This window comes from Larimichthys crocea, unplaced genomic scaffold (assembly GCF_000972845.2).
Source record: "Larimichthys crocea isolate SSNF unplaced genomic scaffold, L_crocea_2.0 scaffold83, whole genome shotgun sequence".
In the NCBI taxonomy this organism is placed as follows: Eukaryota; Metazoa; Chordata; class Actinopteri; family Sciaenidae; genus Larimichthys; species Larimichthys crocea.
Genome location: NW_020860930.1, coordinates 1,165,619 through 1,188,118, shown reverse-complemented (window position 1 = coordinate 1,188,118; position 22,500 = coordinate 1,165,619). Strand labels below are relative to the sequence as shown.

Here is a 22,500-nt window from a genome sequence, read left to right as displayed (position 1 = left end):
CCTCTCTAACCTCTTTGGTCTTGTCATTCGTTACAGAGAGATAAAACTTTTGTTACCGTGGAGATTTATGACAACAGAACAGACACCTGGAAGGTCGTCCACACTGATGCATCATGGGAGACCAGGTAAGTTAGTGTGTAGTGTGTGCCTATGCTAACCAGTGTGACAGACAAAGCATGCATTAGTACAGACTTTAAGTGCTGTGTCTTGCTGCAGGTTTCACTGGCTGAAAGGTTCGAAGCAGCAGAGCAACTCCACAGTCGAGTGGCACATTCCTCTGTCAGCCCCCAGCGGCTCCTACAGGATCAAACACTTTGGACACTCCAAAGAGAGAAAGAACCTGCGACCCGTTGTCACGCCGTACGAAGGCACGTCCAACGTCTTCAAAGTCGCCACCAGCTTTTACTACGAGTGAGGTCACAGCTCCTGATCGAAGCTCAAAGAAAGAATCTCCAGAACTTTCTGGAACAACTCGAGTGACTTTCACAAGCTCACGGTTCTGATAACAGAGCGGGAAATAAAACAAATGTCACGCCTCGTGTGTCACAGTGCTTCAGTTCATTCAGTAAAACATTCTCATCTTTCATCTACACACAAAGTTCACATCATTTATACATCAGGAAATGTTCTGACTTCAAACTGAAAACAGAGAATGATTTCATAAACACGCTAAAAATATAATAATGTTCAGGTAACGTTCAGGTCGACACCAACAGAATAACAATGACAAAACTGTAATAATAGCAAAAATATTTATTTTAAACTTGTCTCATAGAAATTTGTCAAGCAAACCAAAAGTGCACAACAACATGATCACAGCATGAATCCAGAGAACGGTCGAGCACGGACACGGTCAAAACATCAACACTGACGTGCATTCAGCGGTCCACGACGCCGAGGTCACACTGAACCTCTGTGGTTCTGTCTGGTTCTGAGACACAGCGACACATCTGACCACAGACGACAGGAACACTAAACATTTTCTGTCCATTCATTCCCGACAGTCAAGCAAGTCTCAAAGAAAGAGACCGCGGCCAGCTTTCCTCTGATTAGACATAAAACATGACGTTATATATTATTAAAAGGAGCTCCACATTCATGTTCATTAAAGTGATGAACACATTAATGCATCATTCTGCATGATGACTCTGTTTCTACACTGTGGCATCAATGACAGACTGTCCACGTGTACGTACGTTAACCCCTTAAAGCAGAAGAAGAGTCATGATCTCTGATAACAGACCACATTGCATATCAACATTAGACTTTGGATAAAAATAAAATCTGTATTAAGTGCCATGATAATAAATACAGGTGTGTGTATGTTTCTTACATACATACAGTCAAACTCAGAATTTCTACATTGCATCTTTGTCCCAAATGTTTTCAGATCTCAACCTGATCAGCTCTGAATGAGGTTTCTGATCTAAATCCGGAGTTTAGTTTGTGTCTTAAAATGTACGGCTGCAGAGTTTTAAAGTAGAGTCTGTCCACAGAGTCACGGATCAACACCTGAAGCTGACGAACTTTTTATCTCGTTTATTTCATCTGTACGAACGTTTGCTGACCTCACACTGATAACAATGTCACACGACCGTCTACAGCAGGCTCCATCTCCGCATCCAACCAACCGGACGTGACGTCAGCGGTTCAGAGCCCGCTTCACGTGACATCAACGGTTCAGAGCCCGCTGACGTGACATCAAGGGTTCAGAGCCCGCTTCACGTGACATCAACGGTTCAGAGCCCGCAGACGTGACATCAACGGTTCAGAGCCCGCTGACGTGACATCAACGGTTCAGAGCCCGCTGACGTGACATCAACGGTTCAGGGCCCGCTTCACGTGACATCAACGGTTCAGAGCCCGCTGACGTGACATCAACGGTTCAGGGCCCGCTTCACGTGACATCAACGGTTCAGAGCCCGCAGATGTGACATCAAAGGTTCAGAGCCCGCTGACGTGACATCAACGGTTCAGAGCCGGCTGACGTGACATCAACGGTTCAGATCCCGCAGACGTGACATCAACGGTTCAAAGCCCGCTGACGTGACATCAACGGTTCAGAGCCCGCTGACGTGACATCAACGGTTCAGATCCCGCAGACGTGACATCAACGGTTCAGAGCCCGCAGAGTCTTTTTCAGTTGGTTTCAGTTGTTTTTAAAACAAAGTGTCACGGATTGATGGAGTAATTCATTAATTAGTAATAATTAGATTAATCAATCAATCCCATAATCCTTTGCTTGTTGGGGAGGTTATTTTAAACAAACAAACTGCAGTTAAACTTTGAGTCGTCCGCTGTGACTGATTAAAGTGCTTTCAGTTGGACACACACACATTTAATCCTGTGTATAAAAATGCTTTGGTCTGTTAAATCAAAGAGGATGGAAGGACAACGTCCTCAAGCGTCCTCAAACGTCCACAAACGTCCTCAAACGTCCTCAAACGTCCTCTTCGTTAAAATAATTCAGACTTTAAGATGCAGAGATATAAATACAGTCACACACTGCAGGATGCTGGTTTCCACTGATGATCAGAGGACAGGACAGAGGACAGATCAGAGGACAGGTCAGAGGACAGAGGACAGGTCGGAGGACAGATCAGAGGACAGGTCAGAGGACAGATCAGAGGACAGGTCAGAGGACAGAGGACAGGTCAGAGGACAGGTCAGAGGACAGATCAGAGGACAGGTCAGAGGACTGCAGGACAGGTCAGAGGACAGGTCAGAGGACAGATCAGAGGACAGGTCAGAGGACTGCAGGACAGACAGTCAGCGGTCTGTTATTGTTTATACAGACGTCCATTTCAGTGTTATCTTAACATGCTAAATGTGTTGCTAACATGCTAATGTCACCTTAATGCTAATATAGCATGACCTGTGGTATGCTAACGTGATTAGCACATTTCATGCTAACGTTAGAGGCGCTAATGCTATGCTGATATGTTTCATGGTAGCAAATTACGTTAGCATGTTAGCACAGCTAAGCTAACACTGCTAACACTGAAAAAAGCTCCAACGTTAGCATGTTAGCATTAGCACCATAACATGCGCTGACTGACAGACAGACACGTCAGCTGACAGACAGTTGACTGACTGACAGACAGACAGACAGCTGACTGACAGACAGACAGACAGCTGACTGACAGACAGACAGACAGACAGCTGACTGACAGACAGACACGTCAGCTGACTGACAGACAGACACGTCAGCTGACAGACAGACAGACAGCTGACAGACAGACAGACACGTCAGCTGACTGACAGACAGACAGACAGCTGACTGACAGACAGACACGTCAGCTGACTGACAGACAGACAGCTGACTGACAGACAGACACGTCAGCTGACTGACAGACCGTGGACAGTTTGGAGGAGGACGGCGCTTCTGTTTCCTCTCACATGGTTTTGGTGACTTCCTGTTTGCTGAGGAGGACTTCCAGCAGGCGGAGCTTAGCCTTGAGCTGTTTGTATTCCTGGTACTCGTCCTTCATCGGAGTCCGGTCCTCTTTTTGGCAGATCCTGTCGGTGCAGAGTTTGTATTAGTGTCAGCACAGAGGAAGAAGAACTACAAACAAACGACTACAGAGACACTGACAGACACAAAAGGCAGTGGGCCCAAGGTAGATCCCTGTGGCACTCCTTGAGAAGTTTGATATGCAACCAACAACTGTTCTAATCAAATATTCTGTAACCGTTTAAGGACAGTTTGTTTCTTATCAGACACTTTTACACCCCAGGAATGTGACGACAAATAAAACATGAGGCAGTTTTCATAGATTGAACTTGAAATCTTCGGTCACCTTCCAGTCTGACGGTGAAACTCGTCCTCAAACTCTCTCAGAGCTTTACGCCGCGTCTTCTTCTCTGCCCTCGTCTCCCGCAGACACTCCAGCAGCTGAGACCTGGTTTAGATGGACGACAGACGTCTGGATGAACAGATTCAACTCCACCAACTCCAATGAAAAGAGAAGAGCAGGAAAAGGCTGAAAGACGGCGAGCTGGTTTAGAACTTCTCGGTTCTGTTAGAAGTCATAACCTGTAAACGCTGCACAAACAAACGCTGACCTGGACGCTTCATGCAGGTTGGCCATGGTGAGAGCCGGCTGGCGATGGACAGCTTTCACCTCGTCTAACGGGGACACGAAGGCCGGGTCACTGTCCCGATCGCTGTCCTCCTCACCGGCCCGGCAAGGAGGCGGGACAGGAAGTTCATCGACTGTCGTGAAGCTCAATGAGTCTTCATCAGAACCGTCCTCTTCCTCCTGAGAAACCCAAGAAACAACGACAACAGACAAATGAACAGAGACGACACGTCTGAGTCTACAGCTAAAGACGATCAGAGTGTGTGTGTGTGTGTGTGTGTGTGTGTGTGTTTCTTACTATGGTGGTGATGGTCGGGCTGACACACAGTAAACGTTTGATCATCTGATATCTGTCGTACAGCGGCTTCACCAGGTTCTTCTCCTGCTTTGTTCCCTGACAGACAGACAGGTGGAGCAGACAGACAGACAGACAGACAGGTGGAACAGACAGACAGACAGGTGGAACAGACAGACAGACAGGTGGAACAGACAAACAGACAGACAGACAGACAGACAGACAGGTGGAGCAGACAGACAGACAGGTGGAACAGACAGACAGACAGACAGACAGACAGGTGGAACAGACAGACAGACAGGTGGAGCAGACAGACAGACAGGTGGAGCAGACAGACAGACAGACAGACAGACAGACAGTATATTTGTATTTATTTGAGTGACTCCTGCTGCGAGCTAGCTTCTCCGTTATCGTCTCCCTCTCAGCTGATCGACTCACCGGTCGGCCGTGCACGCTTTCAAAGTACAGCAGACATTTCTGCAGAGTGATCTTCTCCAACACCATCTGAGCCTGGGTCATGTCCTGCACACACACACACACACACACACACACACACACACAGTATAAGAGGATGAGCAGAGTTGTGTGAGGATGCATGAGTGTGTGTGTGTGTGTGTGTGTGTGTTACCTTCATGTTGTCTGGCAGGCCCAGAGCTTGCCTCTTCTCTCTCAGTCGTCTGAACAGAGACTCCACTGTTTCCTCCAGCGTGGGTTTGTGCTCCGCCGCCCCCTGCTGGCCTGACACGTACCTGCAGGACACATTCATACGTCTTGATGGATGTGATGACACTGCAGCACACAGTCCATGTGTGGTGATGTGTTGGTGTTACCTGCACATGTTTTCTGTACCGTCGTCCTCCTTCGACTCAAACACAGACTGTCTAAGTCTCAGCTCTGCACACAACACACACAGACTTTAACATCTTAATAAATATATTGATGAGATCACTTCTTTGGGACTAGTGAGTTATTTTTACCTTTGAGCTGTTTGCGAGCCTTTGCTAGTTCACTCATCACTCGGATCATCTCTGCGTTGGAGTATTTATCGTTGTGAGACGGCTGAGAAAGAAGCACAATAATAATCAGCAGAGGAATGAGCATGATGTGTACAAAACGAGCCCTCTGCGTCCTGGAGTCCTTTACCTTGTAGTTCATCTCCTGCTCAAACTGATCCTCAAACCTGCGGACTTTCTTCTTCAGGGTCTGAATCTGTCTGCTGAGGAACGGGATGGAGGACGGACACTCGTCCTCTGAACACTCTGGCCTGTCTCGACCCCGACGCCTGGACACAGGCAGACAGGTAAACAGACAGTTTAGTGTTTATATGTGTGGTATTTATTCAGTTTAGTGTTTATATGTGTGGTATTTATTCAGTGTGTTTATATGTGTGGTATGTATTCAGAGTGTGTTTATATGTGTGGTATTTATTCAGTGTGTTTATATGTGTGGTATGTATTCAGTGTGTCTTTATATGTGTGGTATTTATTCAGTGTGTTTATATGTGTGGTATGTATTCAGTGTGTATTTATATGTGTGGTATTTATTCAGTGTGTTTATATGTGTGGTATGTATTCAGTGTGTTTATATGTGTGGTATTTATTCAGTGTGTTTATATGTGTGGCATGTATTCAGTGTGTGTTTATATGTGTGGTATTTATTCAGTGTGTTTATATGTGTGGTATTTATTCAGTGTGTTTATATGTGTGGTATTTATTCAGGTTTTATTACATATATATATTTCAGATTTTTCAGGAAACAGCGCTCTGCTTCCTGTTCACAGCAGGGTGTGTTCAGTTTGCTAACCTTTTCATACAAACAGGTTCATCCAGCTTGCTAAAGTTCAGTTTGCATTAATACCTGTTGTGTGACTTCACCTGACCAAAGTACCTGTAGCTCTGTATCAGGTGTCAAATTAAATACTGCCTCCAGTCCTCTGACAAAGGGCCACACATAACAGGAAGAGGAAGGTGTGTGAGCATTGGAGAGGTTAGACAGAACCAACAGCAGTGCTAATGACTGGATTTTAAACTGTGGGTATCGAAGTAGTAGTGAGAAGTGGTAGGTCCTTGTTTTTTTATGGTTAATATTAGTTTGGATGTTGCACTTTGGGAGGACATGACATCTATTTGACTCTCATCTTTTACTCTTTCCATGTTCTGAAGGGCTTCTTGAAACAAGGTAGACAGACCAGTTAGCAGGCAGACAGGTAGACAGACAGGTGAGACTCACAGTATGTACTGCTGGCTGCAGGGTGGTGACGGCGCAGTGTCGGGGTCGGAGATGAACCTCAGGCTGTGGGTGAGGCTGGAACATCGAGGGGAAGGCAAAGGGCTGGGTCCGCCTGCCAGCAACTGGAGGAGAGCTCCACCTCCTCCATCTCCTCCAGCTCCTCCGCCCTCACCTCCAGGGCTGCTCCTCTGAGGGGAGTAGGAGGAGTGGTGAGGGCTGAGGGGCAGCGTTCCGTCAGGGGTCAGGGGCTGCTGGCCGGGGTGGATGGTGGTTAACGGCTGATGTCTAGGAGACTGAGGAGGTCTGTTCAGGACTGTCAGCAGCTCTGCAGACACAGAAAGTATGTGTTAATATTTAGATCATTATTATAAAATATAATAACAATAATAATAACAATATAATCTTTGAATAGATGTTTAGAATTCATAATATACAGATATGAGAACTTCAACAATTAGAACTTCTCCTTTAAAGACATTTTATATAACTACCTACATTTGATCTAAAGGACCAGTAGAAGAACATTAAGGACATCTAGAACCTCCTCAGTGACAACAAAACCCACCCAGGCGTCCACCTCAACCTCCTCAGTGACCAGTAGAACCTCCTAAACGTCCACTAAAACCTCCAGAACCACCTCCTCTACAATCACCTGAAAGACCATCAGAACCTCCGCAAAGATGAACAAAAAAAAAGCAAACCTGATCCTGGAGAAGCCAGTCTGGCAGCTCATTAAAGGTATGATTGGTTGTTTTTATGGGATATAATTAAAACATTTGGCTTTAATTAGCTGTAGAAAGCAGCTTTTTTCCGCGGTCATGAAAGAAGTCTGAAATGATTGTGAGCCGCCGAGTGAAACGCGGCGTTCAGCCTGTCTCACGTGCTGCTGAGTGTTTCACTCGTGCTCTATAAATAGCAGCACGCACAGAGCATGGCTGTGCAGAATGAGCAGAGTCATCAGAAAGACTGGCGCTGCTCGCCAACAGGACGTTAGCGGACCGCACGGACAGCAGGCAGTATATTCACTGTCTGAGCATAAACAACAAAGAACAACCTGTGATGTCATTCTGTGGAGGGTGATACCATGTTAGAGGGGGGAGTTCATATTTTGTGAATGGTGGATAAAGTTTGTGAAGCATTCGAGTACCCTGGGAAGTTTGTGTTCCTGTCAGAAATGATGTGTGTGTTGTTTTCTTGGTGAGATGATTTGTGGGTGTCCCACCCTGTAGTGAGGATGCTCAGGCCTAAATACAGCATACAGAGAGGTGTGTTAGTGTACAGGCAGTCGACTCGGGCGAGCTCACAGAGTCCAGCCCAGCAGACAGCAGGGTTGGTGCTGTAGATGATTTCTGGAACAAGTTGATTCATCCTCAGTTTTATGCTTCACTGTAAATCAGCTGCAACATATCAGCACGAGTCTGCCTCAACTTCACAACACACCCTCAACAACTGTCTGACAACGTGTTGATCAACTGCAACACAACACACAGACAGACAGGCAGACACACAGACAGACAGACAGACAGACAGACAGACAGACAGACAGGTGTATGTACCTGGTGGGCTGTTTTCGTCAGTGGGGACACTGTGGCAGAGCGCCAGCGTCTTCCCCTCCTTCCCTCCGAGCTCCACTGGACTGCAGGGGCTCTTCTGCTCCTTGCTGCCCAGGGCAGGGGGGCTCTCCTCTGGGGATGGACCCAACGAGGGGCCCCCCTCCACATCCAGCGCCTGGAGCTTCAGCAGGGAACTCTGCAGGCAGAAGCAGAACATGCCAGACACACTGATCCAGAAATTAACCTGGTCCCAGGAGGAGGCTGCCTTGTAGACTTGGTACACAGAAGATAGTCCAGTTCCTGCTGTAGGACACTGAGGTGCTGTTATGGTTCAAGGATTCCAGATATTAGCCAGATATCCCAATAACTGAAGCACCACGTGTGGAGGAGTGTGTAAGGAGCTACCTCATCAGGATGGATTTAAAGAGGAGGCTTGTTGTTCAGGGTGTAGTCTGCCCCCACACTCCAGATGATGAGGCAGTTAAACTCCTGTCCATTAATTAGTCAGGTATCTTCCAGTGAAATGAGGCATGATGCCCCCGCTTGTCGAACTCTTCCAGAGATTAGTCAGTTACACTCCACATGAAATGTAAATGTTCTTCCTCTGCTGTTGCTGTCTTCACTCCAGCGATTAGCCCGTTCCAGAGTGTGTGATTCCAACCTCAGAGCGTCTCCAGCCTGTTCCTCCTCTCTGATCGTGACCGCCCAGGAATTAGTCTGAGCTCAGCAGTGAGCTGCACGTTCACTGATGATGATGATGGTGATGATGATGATGATGATGCTGCACTGGTATCCTCCCTCCCTCCCCCTGTCTCTCTCTCACACACATCAGTCCCCCACCTCTCTCGCCCTCCCTCGTTGGATTACTCATCCTCAGGCGTGGAGGATGGAGGATGGAGGAGGGAGGAGGGAGGAGGGAGGAGTGGTCCAGCTCACTCTCCCTCAGATGAGAGAGAGACATAAGGCAAACAAAAGGACGCTCTCTCTCTCTCTCTCTCTCTCTCTCTCTCTCTCTCTGGTCGTGAGGTTTTTCCCGCATCAGCGAGGGAGGGGCTTGATGATGACATCACTGTATTTCAATCTCATTCATAAAAAAGGAGGAGGAGAGGAGGAGGAGAGGAGGAGGAGGAGGAGGAGCAGCTACGTGCTTCTCTCCACACATCCAGCAGCAGTTTAACCCTTTAACATCCAGCCAGAGTCTGAACACAGGAAACATGACACACACACACACACACACACACACACACACACACACACACGTTTCTGCAGGTGACTCAGGTCAAACGCTGACACCTGGCGGACAGTTTGCAGAACTACGTTTTATTTTGAAACTACGTTTTATTTTGAAACTACGTTTTATTTTGAAACAGAAGAATACACGTCTTCTTCTTCTGTTTTCATGAATGACGTCAGAAATTATGGAAATACTTAATACAATTATTTAAATGTTATTTATTTTATTTTATTTACGTTAATTCGAGTTCAGAAAATTATGTTTTACTTTTTACTTTTTAACTTTCTCTGCATTAAATCTTTTGACCAGCTTGTAGTCTGTGTCGGAGGTCAGCGCGTGGTTTACCTGTCAGGTGTTTCAAACGGAGTTCTGATGAGACTTCCGGTGCCCAGTCCTTCAAAATAAAAGCCACTCAAAGCGGGACCGTACAGCAGTCCTTCAAAATAAAAGACTTGTAGCTTCTCCCCTGCTAACCTTGAACCCAGAGGTGTCCAAACTTCTTCTAAACAGGGCCAGATTTAACAATGTGAAGATGAATGAACAATAAAAGTTACAAACAAATGTTTTCATTGTCACAATTATCTTTTTTTTAATGACAACGTTACCAAATCTAACCAATCAGACATGAACAAATCTAAACCAATCAGACGTGAACAGATCTAAACCAATCAGACGTGAACAAATCTAAACCAATCAGACGTGAACAAATCTAAACCAATCAGAGATGAACAAATCTAAACCAATCAGACGTGAACAAATCTAAACCAATCAGACGTGAACAAATCTAAACCAATCAAGTGAAACAAATCTGACTAAAACCAATCAGACGTGAACAATCTAACCAATCAGACTTGAACAATCATAACCAATCAGACGTTGAAAACAATCTAGAAACCAATCAGACGTGAACAAATCTAACCAATCAGACGTGAACAGAATCTAAACCATCGAAGTGAACAAATCTAAACCAATCAGACGTGAACAAATCTAACCAATCAGACGTGAACAATCTAAAACCAATCAGAACGTGAACAATCTAAACCAGCATATCAGACGTGAACAAATCTAAACCAAGCAACGTGAACAAATCTAAACCAATCAGACATTGACAATCTAAACACGGACTGAACAAATCTAAACCAATCAGACGTGAAACAAATCTAAACCAATCATACGTGAACAAATGCATTCTCTTGTTTCGTCCCTCTGGAGTCAATGCACAGAATAAACTGGATGAAGCTGATACAAACCTGAATGTTCATTTAAACATGATTATTATGAGTCATAAAGTCTGAACATTTCAGTTCAACACGTACTCTGCCTGCTCTGCTCTGCAACAAACATCTGCAGATATATAAAATATTGACACATGTGTATATATTATATAATATATAGTATATAATATATAAGTTTGATATTATATGATATATATAATACATATATAACATCAGTCAGTTAAGCGCGAAGCTTCATCATGTCACAATCAAACAAACAGTCACACAGTATCTGACGATCAGCAGTTAGTTAACAGCTGTTTGTTTCTGTCACAGAAAGTAAAGTGTCCCTTCTTTTCACTTCATTGAAGACATTTATTTAGCACTGATTTACATGTTTTTATTTATTTACTAAACATTTTAAACACTCATTTTTGTTTTTTGTGTTTTTTTACAGCTTTTATTTTGAAACAGATCAAACTTGGCAAACTCGTCTCTATTTAACAGTCATGTGCCCATAAAGCTTTTCTGAACAAAGAGACAGTACAAAAGGTTCTTCAGCTACCATAATAAATAATAGAATAATAATAAATAATAATATAAATGAATTAATAATAATAATAATAATCTACAAAGAGCTGAGGCATCATAAAGCACTATATTCCCAGTATATACAGATAAATCAGTGACCATCACAACTCAGAATAACCACAAAACTTCATCACTAAGAATCAATATGAACATGAATATTTGAATATTTCATCTTCTGGTCCAAACATTTTTTTCTCTGTTCACAACTCAACATCCAAATCAACGGCTGCTCCACCCGTTCATGGTGGTGGAGTTAATACTCTGAACATTGTTGAACATGTTTCATGCAGAGCTCACAGAAGTCACAGACCGCTAACACAAAGGCTTCGTACCAAAGTGACACGACTATCAGCTGCTCTCACGTAAGGCCACAAAATAGAAACACAAGTTGAAGTAAATCACTTTCTTCTGGTGAAACTCGTCGTTCATGGAAGAAATACAAACCTCAAAGACCGCACATGTACTTGAACTCAACATTTCTAATCGGCCACTTTGAGTTAGTGTCATCATGTGAAATGAAAGATCACGTTGGAGAATGAAGGTATGCAGATATACTTGATTTTAACCCTGTGTTTCCTGAAAGTCTCACCGTGTTTAATGTTTCAAATTTAAAGTTTGCCTGGACGAAGTTCTGGTGTTGGCCCTGATCTGCACTCATATCAAGTCAAGTAAAATATCCAACTGATCACGTGATATGATTCAAAACTACAACCTTGTGAGGTATCGGTCATCTCGTGAGAGGCTTCAAGCTTCTGTGAGAACACGGAGGTTCAGACAGATGGACGTCCTATGAGCTACAGGCGTGGTGTAACGCTCGGTGTGTGATGAAGTGACTGTTTGCCTGCTGAAGAAGTCAGGTCTGAAGAGTGTTCCTTCATTTAAAGAAGAACAAAGAACGACACTGAGGACTTTGTACTCGGTTGAAGTTTGTTTGCTAGATGCTTCATCCAATCACCTGGCCTGGATTTTCGGAAAGTGCCTGCCCCTTTTCAAACTACACAGACCCTTTTGTTGATCTTTTCTTGCTCTGGCAGAAGATCTTGTTCTAAATCCTGCACACTTGGCTCTACTTGATAACCTGGGAGACAATCATTCATGAGTACGACACAAGAACTGTTTGAATCAATGAAGTCCCAGATGGTGATTCAGAGGTTCAGATTCAGGTTATTTAAAATCAAGTATATCACGAGCCTTCAACACAAAACAAACAGCTCATAAGAAATTCAAAAAATAGTGCATGTGTCTGTGAAAGTGGAGTGTTTGTGGGTGTGTGCAAACATATGTAGGAAGTCTTGGAAATATGTACAAAACATCTGTTCTCATGCTACGATCCAAAGATTCACAACATTAAGAACGATAAAAAGGAAAGTTTCAAAGTAGAATTGTTCATTTCAGCATTCATCATCCACTGAGGAGGACCACAGCTGCTACACCCAAACTTTTCTGTCTTTGGATTTTCAAGTTCCCAAAAATGAAATGAGAAGTGAAGGCATCATGGTGACCTTGAATTTGTCTGTTCAGTTCATTTTTCTTCCTGTGGTTCGTTTGAACCACAAATGTATCCTGCAACCATCACTTCTCCAACACACTCAGGGAGACAAACTTGGGTTCAACTTCAACTTGGGCAGAAAAGCCCCAAAGAACATCCAGAACCGCCTCCAGAACAGGAGATATCACAGGACAGGCAGTGGTAATAGCATGAGTATGATCTCCCTTGAAGGGGTCAAAGGTCAAGTGTCAGCCAGTGATCAAGGACACTTGACAGGAGCAGAGGCTTTCAATTGGCTGCAGAATAACATGGTGTCTGTGATGTCATTAGGAGGTACCTGAAGGGACTAATCAACGTCATGGACACCTCCTGGAACAGAACCAACCATGTTTAGCTGGTTTAACCTTCAAACTATGGGGGCCAGCTGTGAGAAACCAATCATCTCTACCCTGCTGTATGTTCACCACCTTTGTGAAGGACATGCATCTTGTTATTGAAAGATTTAAGGTGTTAAATCTTCAATAAAACAGGACCTCACTTGACTGTTCAGGGAAGCACTTTGTGACAAGATTTGTTCCCCCTTCAGATTGACTGATGCAAATTACCATCAAAGCTCCAAATGTTGCAGCAATATATGGGACAGAAAGGCCTGTACTGTGTGACTGAGTGCTGACGGGTGAAGATACCCCAAGTTTAGCTGCAGGGTTTATGTTTCTTAAAGTCACTCCCAAGGCATCGTAAAAAAGTCTTTTTGGCAGCGTCGGCACATTTTTGTTGATTATGTTCCAGTTTTGACAACTCTAAAATCTTGGAGTTGAGATTACCTTAAAGACATACTCCGGTCTTGGAAAAGGAGAAACTGTTGACGAGATCTGCTGGTTTGTCTCATTCTTGAACCACCTCATCCTCCAGCACTCAGGTGTCCTGGCAGGTCTGGGTTCCTCTAGTTAGAGAGAACTGATGGACCAGTTGACCAGCAAGAGTCCAGACCAGCAGTCATCTGTGCTTCGTGCACACTCTGTACTCAAATCATTTGGTGACACAATGTGGCAACAAAACATCTGAGGCTCCAAATGGCATTCAGCCATGTTTAAAACCAACACGGGCAAAGTCACAATAAGGCGTGCAGGGTCAAAACATCCTCCAAATATCACGTGAAGTTCCTTGTTCAGCCTGGTGAGGTTTGGACCTCACCACCAGCCATAGAGTGTCAGGCTTCAGGTTTGGATCTGAGCTGTACTAAAAGTCATAATCCCATCCAGAGTTGTCGTCCGGCGGTGGCTCGTCTGTGTCTTCGGGAAAATTGTCGAAATTACTGGTGTCGGTGGAAGAGGAAACCTGGACAGAACAACATGGAGTCAAACATTTCTGATAGATTTTCAGACCTAAGAGACAAATTCAGTGTCTCCCCAGGACACAAACTTTTGGGGTTTTCACATCAGTGCACAGTAAATCCTCTTCAGTCATTTCAATGTGTGGAAGCACTTTCGATCATAGTTGGTATGAAGCGGTTGCTAATATTTGTCTTCTGGTTATCGTTAGAACAACATTGCAGCACAAAGCTGTGCATATAAAGGATTTTATCCAAATCACCTTCTGTTGTCCTCTTATGTCTGTTTGTTATGTACATTACAGATCTAGTTTGGCGTCCATGAGGACAGAAGAAGTTTGTTTCAACTCACGTCAGGTGTGATGGGCGGAGTCAGAGTACCTTTCTTCAGACCCTCCCAGTTAAAACCTTCAAACCACCTGAACACAAAGACAGAGATGTTACATTCCTCAGGTATTAGATGCAAACATGAATTTGAGCTTTGACTATTTCTGACTTTACTTTAAGGCAAACATAGGTGGACAGTACTGAAACAGCCAATCAGGTGTCGGCTTCCTCTCATCTCACTCACTTGTGCTTCTGGATGTCTTTGACTCCGTTTTTCAGGTTTCCAAGTCTCTCTGAGGGATTATCTCTGTCGACACAAACAGTTACATTTCAAAGATTCATGTTGGAGATGAAACAATGTACTGGACATTGAAACAGCACCACCTACCTGCAGAGCTTCTTGATGAGGTTGGCAGCGTTCTTGGTGATCTTCTTGGGGAACTCGATCATGTCGATGCCTCTCAGGATGATGTTGTAGGTCTTCATTGGATCTGGACCTGAAAATGGAGGACTGGAGACAGAAATTAACACTGTAGGACTCTGACCAAGTTTGACCAGTTTGACTCTGCTGTCCTTCCTCTGCTTGTGTCCTCACCTGCCCGTCAGCAGCTCGTACATCAGGATTCCCAGAGACCAGTAGTCTGCTGAGACATCGTGGCCCTTGTTGAGGATGATCTCTGGAGCGACATACTCTGGCGTTCCACAGAACGTCCACGTCTTCTTACAGACACCAATCTTCTTGGCGAAACCAAAGTCAACCTGGAACAGACAGAACTGACTGAACTGATGGTCAAAGGATGAACCCACTTTTCCTCTCGTGCCACCATCGCAACAAAACCTCCACTTCTCTCAGCCACGGGCCGAGTTGTATTAAATCTCTCAACATTCATGATATCTTCAGGCTTGTTGTGGATCAACTAGTTTTGGGTAGATCAGCTGACATGACAGGGTCTTTCCCAATGCTGAGGCAAAGCTCCTCATGTCAGAATCTAGTTTCAAGATTTTAATTGTGTCAGTTTTATGCTTCAGTGTTGCAGATTCACCTGACTGTGGTTCAGACGCCTTCTTCAAATTTCTCATTGTGTCATTAGGGGTTACGGACCCATCGATAGCTACTGTTAATCATCTAGCTTTTGTTAACATTAATATGTATTTTATGAGGAATTACCAGCTTGGCGTATCCCCGGCTGTCCAGTATGAGGTTTTCAGGCTTCAGGTCTCTGTATATGATGCCTTTGGCATGCAGGTAGGCGAAGGCTTCAACCACACAGGCCGTGTAGAACCTGGTAGTCGAATCTTCAAACGAACCCCTGAAACACAAAGAGTTAAAAAAAAATGAGACACTGACGGAGCGCAGAGGTTTGTCTGATTTAAAGTGTCAGATTCATTGAACTGAACGTCTTTCTTTGACTTTCAGTTGTCCAGCTGATCATTGTTTTCTAGACCTGCGAGAAGATATCTGAAGATAATTATTATTAAAAGTAAAAAACTCTCCAAAGGTGACGTCAATGTTCTTCTTGTGTCCAACCATGAAACCCAAAGATTCAGTTCAAAGACATTTGAGCAGCTGACACCAGGGAATCAGTGTTCCTTAAACAAAGACTGATAAACTGTGATGAACGTACTTGTCTCTCAGTATCGTCCACAGCTCTCCTCCCAGACAGGCTTCCATCAGCATGTACAGATATTTACTGTCTTTAAATGTCCGGTACAACCTGAACACAAACACAGACACTTCATCAGAAACTGAGGAACACGTGAGGTACTTCAACTACAAAATCTCTCCGAAGTTCATCTTTGTTGTCATATTTGATTCCATATCTCATGTTTTTATTATTTATTAACAGGTCATGTGATGTGAGACTCCAGATGAAGACAATGTGAGGTCAAAGTTTAAACAACAAATCTCATAAAACACAATGTTCATCTGCTCTGTTTAATATGATGATGACGATCATTGTACCGACCTGACGATGAAGTCGGAGTGCGCCTCGGTCATGATGTGTTTCTCAGAGCGGATGTGTTCCTGTTGTCTCGTGTCGACGATGTGACGCTTCTTCAGGATCTTCATGGCAAATGTCTTCGCCTCCTCGTTCTTCAACTGCACCTGAAGAAACATCATCATCATTTCTTCTTTGTCAGCAAACAAACCAACACTGAACGTTTCTATGGACAAGCATTGGCAATGCTAAGCTAAACTAACCAGCTACTAGTTGTAGCTTTACATTTATCAAATTATCTGAACAAAACTGAAGAGATCATGGTTGCTGCCACGTTCCTGTTGTTAAATCTAAAGTTCATCAGATATCGCAGCCGACCCTTCAAACGATGGAAAATATCTGAGTAATGCGAGTTGTGTTCAGGGTCAGCCCGGCAGTCAGGGGTCAGTTTTTTCCTCGGCTCACAGTTACATGATGACTAAACGGCTAAAAATACCTCCAGAGGCCTGATGGGAGACCCGGAGCGGGGATTCCTTCCTGTTTTTGGGCAAACCCTCTGCAGGGCTTCCCCTCCGACCTTTAGTACCCACAAACCCCGCCTCCTGCGGCAGAGAAACCCGACCCCCGGTGCTGCAATGCACCACCCTCCACCTCCACCCTCCTCTGCTTTTTCCATCTATCTCACACCTCGAGTCCTCCAACGGATTAAAACAATCCAAGAAATCAAACAGAAGAACTGGAGGCGCAGGAAGCTCTGCTCATTATCAGCTGAGGTCAACTCGTCAGGACCAAATCAACTCATTAAAGTCCAGAGATTTAATTTCTGCTTGTTATGAAAGAAATGAGAAGTTTGCTGCAGCACAATGAAGAACACAAAGAAGAGACGTAAACAACTCACTGAGCTTCTTCAGGTTATTTTGGTTCCTGACAGAACCACAGAGAACACATCGTCACATGATGACTGGTTTCCAGTTACAGCACAGATACTTTACTGGAAAGTTACTGCAAATAGCTGAGCACACACACACACACACACACACACACAAACACACACACACACAAACTAGTCTCAAACTGGTTTTAAATTAATCAGAGTCTGATCTCAGACTAGTCTGTTACCAATCGGAATCTGGCTTGAAACTGGTCTCCACTCAATCTGAAGTTGGTCTAAACTAATGAAACTTGTTTTAAACTGGCTTTAAACGAGTCCAAACCTCCTGAAGACCTCCAGCTCTTCAGGGAGAACCTTCTCTCCTAGCACTACCTACAACTGGACATCAGAAAGCTGCCCCTTCAAGAATAGTCATAACACTTATTGCTGCACTAACGCTTCTTATCGCACTATACCGTTATTGTTCCATTCTCTGTGAGTCACTTTGGATAAAAGCATCTGCTACATGACTAAATGTAGATGCAAATTGGGTCTCAACTGGTCTCAAACTTGGACTTAAGTGTTCTGATCAGTAACTGGTTTTAATCCAACCTGAAGCTGATTTTAAAATTATCTCAAAGTGACATAAAACTAATGTCTCTGATGCCCTGAAACTAGTCCCAAACTGAAGTCAAACTAGTCTCAAACTAGTTTTAAACTAATCAGAGTAGGGGCGGTCGGTGGCGTAGTGGGTTAAGCGGCCGCCTCGTGTGTAAGAGGCTACAGTCCTCGCTGCAGCCGGCCCCGGTTCGAATCCCGCATCGGACGGCCATTTGCTGCGTGTCATTCCCCCTCTCTCTGCCCCCTGCTTCCTGTCTATCTTCGGCTGTACTATCAATAAAAAGGCATAAAAAGGCCAAAAAAATACTTTAAAAAAAAAAAAAAAAAAAAAACTAATCAGAGTCTGATCTCAAACCAACCTGTTTTGAAATTGGTCTTAAAATAATCTCCATCTGGTCTGAAACTGGACTCCAACTAATCTGAAACAGTCTCATGTAACCCTAATCTTGAATCGTGCACCTTGTTTGGTGTCTATCAGTGTAAACAGTTCAGTGTATTCTCGATGTTCAGAATCAGGTCGTACCAGCTCAACGCGCCCAAAGCCGCCGACTCCCAGCGTGTCGATGATGTTGAAGTCGGTCAGCTTGAGACTGGAGAAGAAGGTGTTCTCCGCCTCGTACCTGGAAATACAAAGCACAGAGATGCCTTCACTGAACACGGGAAAATCAAGTTTTGAAAGGACTTTTTGAGAGTGGAAGCTGAGCAGCAGAGCAACTACAGGTGAAAGAGAGGTGACTGCCCCGCCTGACGTCGTACTGTACCTGCAGCATTTGACCACATGGAAGAACGGGAACTTCTTAGAGGTTTGGATGGAGAAGGAGGTGATGGGGAAGGTGGAGGAGGAGGAGGGAGGAGCAGGGAGGCTGGTGATCCGCTCTCTCTGCTGCCTCGCTGGGACGGGAAGCAACTCTCTCATCTCTAAACTTTAGTTAATCCTCAAGTATGAGAGCAGCTGGGTTGTCCACTTTATCATCAAAGAACTGGTTAACATAAAACTTCTTCTTCTTGTGCCGTGTTCGAGAAACAAAGAACCGTACGGATGTTCTAGGTCTTTATTCTGCAAACAAAAGTCGTGCAGTTCCTTTAAACTTTGGAATAACGTGTCTTTTCTTGGTCAAAGTACAAAAGTGCAGACAAACGTACTGACATTAAACCCAAACCTCACGAAAACGTTCGGCACAGTGTCCGTAAGAGAGTCGCCTCGAAGGAAGAGCTCCATGTCCAGTTTACATGGCGCGGGTAGGGTTGGTGGTCGAAGTATGAGGTTCTGGTCTGGTGGGACCGGCGGTACGGTGAGGTTGCCAGATCCTCCAGCTCTGTGTGCAATAAGGCTACAAATGCGGCTGATCCTTAACTGAGAAGAACACCTTCAGAATCCAGAATCCTGGGACGGCATCGTCAACAGTAAAAAATATCAGCAATCAATATCAGTTTCTTCGTAGTCTTGAGGGATTTTGAACAATATTCTGCACCGCAGACCGGAAACCCAGTTCAGTATCTAGACTGCAAATTTGCAGGACTTGGAAAAAGTTCAACTGAGCATGCCCAGACTGAAACTATGACTGCAGAAAGACTCTGAGAGGTTTGTCCTTTTTGTCAAAACAGCATCCACATCTGCTCCGGCGGAGTCCTGCAGGCTGTAATGCCAACCCGAGAGGACGACCCACATGACAGGGCGCTGCTGCCACTGGTATTTTTAGCATGTGGAAACATTGCTCAGAGGTTTACCCAGTAAACGTAGCTCAGTCATTAAACAGGCTGACAGACAGGCTGCAGGACAGACTGTCCTGACCTTGATACCAGAGGACACCAAGAATTCACAAGTCTGGTGTCCGGTAGAGGGAGGTCGAAGGTAAAACATTTAGTTCATCAGCCAGAAGCTGAAGTGTATCCACTGCATCCTGTCCAAGACCGAACCAACCGTAATAAAACCCAGTCACGCAGATTGTCAGGGTCAACCACCCCGTCCTCCGGATAGTACTTTATATTATTAGGGACTAGCAGCGTAGCCTGCGAAGGCACCTATTGTGTTAGTGGCTTTTCCTATTATTATTATTATCATTATTATTATTGATCCATTTTTGCTCAACCGTAACTTATAAGGTGATACGCTGTGTCTACAGCTGCCCCAAATAAATGATCATTTATTTAAATTAATCATTAGAATAATTTTTATTGGTTATTTTTCTTGTTTTGGGTTTAACCTGTTACATGTCAGCATGATATTAAAAATATATAGGATCAAGACTAGAACCCTGAGGAACTCCACCAGTAAACGCTGAAACCGTCAACGAGTTTATCATGAAACTTTTGCTGGATTGCATGAAAATAAAACATTGTCTGTGTTTACAGCTTAAAGTTCTGTTGAATAAAGTTCTGAAGCTGTGGTTCTGTTCAGTGATCTGTGAGTTTTCATGTTTTCATGCTTACATTTGGTCAGATTACGTGTGTCTGCATGTGTGCTTCTCCAATCAGGGACTGGACTATTTCCTGTGGAGTCAGATTTCTGCAGAAACAGTAGCTGCTGGTGGTCGGTCTTTGGATCAGGACAAACCGACACATGAACACTCTAAAAATAGTTTGTTATAGTGAGAAACAGATTAACTGTTAGAACAACCTTCACCTTGAGCAGAACACATGATGGAACTATATTTAACTCATGAAAGTTCTCCCACAGTCAGCTGGTGTGATGCTAACTTCATTTAACATGGTTTAGATTTTTATTACATTAAAGTTTAATAATTAATTTTTAAAAACTACTATAGAAAAAGTCTCTTTATAATTAATAGTTTATAAACATTACATACTTCTGTTGGAATTTTAAAAATGATGATAAAAAGTGCGTGCACGATTCTGAAACTGTTCATCACTTTTAATTATCGAGTTGTTAACTTAGAACTTATCGACGTCCATGGTTTTCAGGTTGTTGGCTGCTCAGATACATCAGCTTGATGCTCCCTAACGTTACCGCTAACTCAACACAAACACATCTGTGTTGTTTTAGTCTTCAGCTAACGCAATCTGATTTTAGCCAACAATAAATGATGCAACGCAAAGGCGGAGCTAATGACGTCCGACTGCAGTTCACCAAACGACCAAAGGTGTCGCTGTTAAGGGTTTTCTGAACGTTACACAGACGTTACACAGAGAACCCCATAGCAACGCCTCTGATTGACATCAGGACACCTGTGTGTGTGTGTGTGTGTGTGTGTGTGTGTGTGTGTGTGTGTGTGTGTGTGTGTGTGTGTGTGTGTGTGTGAGAGTGAGTGTTGTATTGAATCTATACCATAAAGGGAGATGACTTCACTCAGTCACGTGACCGACAGTCATATGATACAAGACACAACATCAAGTGTTACACTCTGTGTGTGTGTGTGTGTGTGTGTGTAATATTAAACGGTTTAAATCGATGAGTGTGTGTTTTCTCGTCTTCGGTGGTCAGTGTGTGTCCTTCAGTGTGACCCGGCTGCAGCAGGTATTATTAGCTGTTGTTACATAAGAGGGTCCAGTTACAGCTGTAAACATCCAGAACTGTCCTGCTGCTGGCGCGTGGAACCGTGGAACAAACTAACCGTGGAACACACTAACTGTGGAACAAACTAACTGTGGAACAAACTAACCGTGGAACAAACTAACCGTGGAACAAACTAACCATGGAACACACTAACCGTGGAACACACTAACTGTGGAACAAACTAACTGTGGAACACACTAATTGTGGAACACACTAATTGTGGAACAAACTAACTGTGGAACACACTAACTGTGGAGCAAACTAACTGTGGAACACACTAACTGTGGAACACACTAATTGTGGAACAAACTAACTGTGGAACAAACTAACTGAGGAACACACTAACTGCGTAACACACTAACTGTGGAACACACTAACTGTGGAACACACTAACTTCGGAACACACTAACTGTGGAACACACTAACTGTGGAACAAAATAACTGCGGAACACACTAACTGTGGAACAAACTGTGGAACACACTAACTGTGGAACACACTAACTGTGGAACAAAATAACTGTGGAACACACTAACTGTGGAACAAACTGTGGAACACACTAACTGTGTAACACACTAACTGTGGAACAAACTAACTGAGGAACAAACTAACTGAGGAACAAACTAACTGTGGAACACACTAACTGTGGAACACACTGTGGAACAAACTGAGGAACAAACTAACTGTGGAACACACTAACTGTGGAACACACTGTGGAACACACTAACTGTGGAACACACTAACTGTGGAACACGAATACTGATCTCAGCCTTTTTAAATCAAAACTTAAGACACTTTTTATTCCGACTAGGGCAGTGCCGTTCCTCAGGTGTACGCACTCTGCTGCTGCTTCTTATGTATTTCTGGAAGGTTTTTCTGATGGAACTTTAATTAAATTAATTAAACTCACTTTGCTTTTGCTTCGGCGTCCTCGTATCCTTTATTTGAAACGTCGTCCAGTCCACCAATCAGATGCTTGAATGAGCTGAGGAGAAACAAGGAGACAGCCAATCAGCACGCAGGTTGTAAGAGATTTGTCAACATTAAACATAAACAAAGAGGTTCAGCTCCTCAGTGTCAGTGACTGACAGGTCGGAGGAGGTCCGGTTGACCCGGTCCCTCACTAACAAACACTGAAAGATGAAGATGAAGTGTGTAGATCTTTGAACACAAAGATCTACACACACTCACTGTGTGTTCATGTGTGAGGAC

General features: G+C 44.1%; 3 protein-coding genes across 7 annotated transcripts in view; 1 reads left to right on the top strand and 2 right to left on the bottom strand.

Moving 5' to 3' along the window:
* The window catches only part of asah2 (N-acylsphingosine amidohydrolase 2), an 8,649-nt gene extending 8,111 nt beyond the window's left edge, over nt 1–538 (top strand). For both annotated transcript variants that reach the window (XM_027277131.1, XM_027277132.1), the window contains 2 exons: nt 37–125; nt 217–538. In XM_027277131.1, coding sequence (XP_027132932.1) covers nt 37–125; nt 217–415 — 288 coding nt within the window. In that variant the 3' untranslated portion in view covers nt 416–538. The remainder of the gene's footprint in view (nt 1–36; nt 126–216) is intronic.
* The window catches only part of LOC104936728 (protein FAM13C), a 16,119-nt gene extending 6,997 nt beyond the window's left edge, over nt 1–9,122 (bottom strand). The window contains exons 1-11 of the mRNA XM_027277133.1: nt 8,163–9,122; nt 6,607–6,931; nt 5,521–5,659; nt 5,355–5,436; nt 5,208–5,271; nt 5,006–5,126; nt 4,816–4,899; nt 4,381–4,476; nt 4,066–4,262; nt 3,801–3,902; nt 3,400–3,519 (exon numbers count right to left, since the gene is read on the bottom strand). Coding sequence (XP_027132934.1) covers nt 3,400–3,519; nt 3,801–3,902; nt 4,066–4,262; nt 4,381–4,476; nt 4,816–4,899; nt 5,006–5,126; nt 5,208–5,271; nt 5,355–5,436; nt 5,521–5,659; nt 6,607–6,931; nt 8,163–8,376 — 1,544 coding nt within the window. The 5' untranslated portion in view covers nt 8,377–9,122. The remainder of the gene's footprint in view (nt 1–3,399; nt 3,520–3,800; nt 3,903–4,065; nt 4,263–4,380; nt 4,477–4,815; nt 4,900–5,005; nt 5,127–5,207; nt 5,272–5,354; nt 5,437–5,520; nt 5,660–6,606; nt 6,932–8,162) is intronic.
* A 2,763-nt stretch (nt 9,123–11,885) lies between these two features.
* The window catches only part of LOC104936721 (cGMP-dependent protein kinase 1-like), a 35,184-nt gene continuing 24,569 nt past the window's right edge, over nt 11,886–22,500 (bottom strand). For 2 of the 4 annotated variants that reach the window (XM_027277143.1, XM_027277144.1), the window contains 10 exons: nt 22,199–22,273; nt 18,300–18,396; nt 16,312–16,451; nt 15,970–16,059; nt 15,513–15,654; nt 14,940–15,103; nt 14,733–14,855; nt 14,589–14,651; nt 14,370–14,436; nt 11,886–14,025 (listed from right to left, as the gene is read on the bottom strand). In XM_027277143.1, the coding sequence (XP_027132944.1) occupies nt 13,927–14,025; nt 14,370–14,436; nt 14,589–14,651; nt 14,733–14,855; nt 14,940–15,103; nt 15,513–15,654; nt 15,970–16,059; nt 16,312–16,451; nt 18,300–18,396; nt 22,199–22,273 (1,060 nt within the window). In that variant the 3' untranslated portion in view covers nt 11,886–13,926. Of the gene's footprint in view, nt 14,026–14,369; nt 14,437–14,588; nt 14,652–14,732; nt 14,856–14,939; nt 15,104–15,512; nt 15,655–15,969; nt 16,060–16,311; nt 16,452–18,299; nt 18,397–18,537; nt 19,789–22,198; nt 22,274–22,500 lie in introns of those variants that run through there. The other 2 variants (XM_027277146.1, XM_027277145.1) reach the window with 2 other exon arrangements.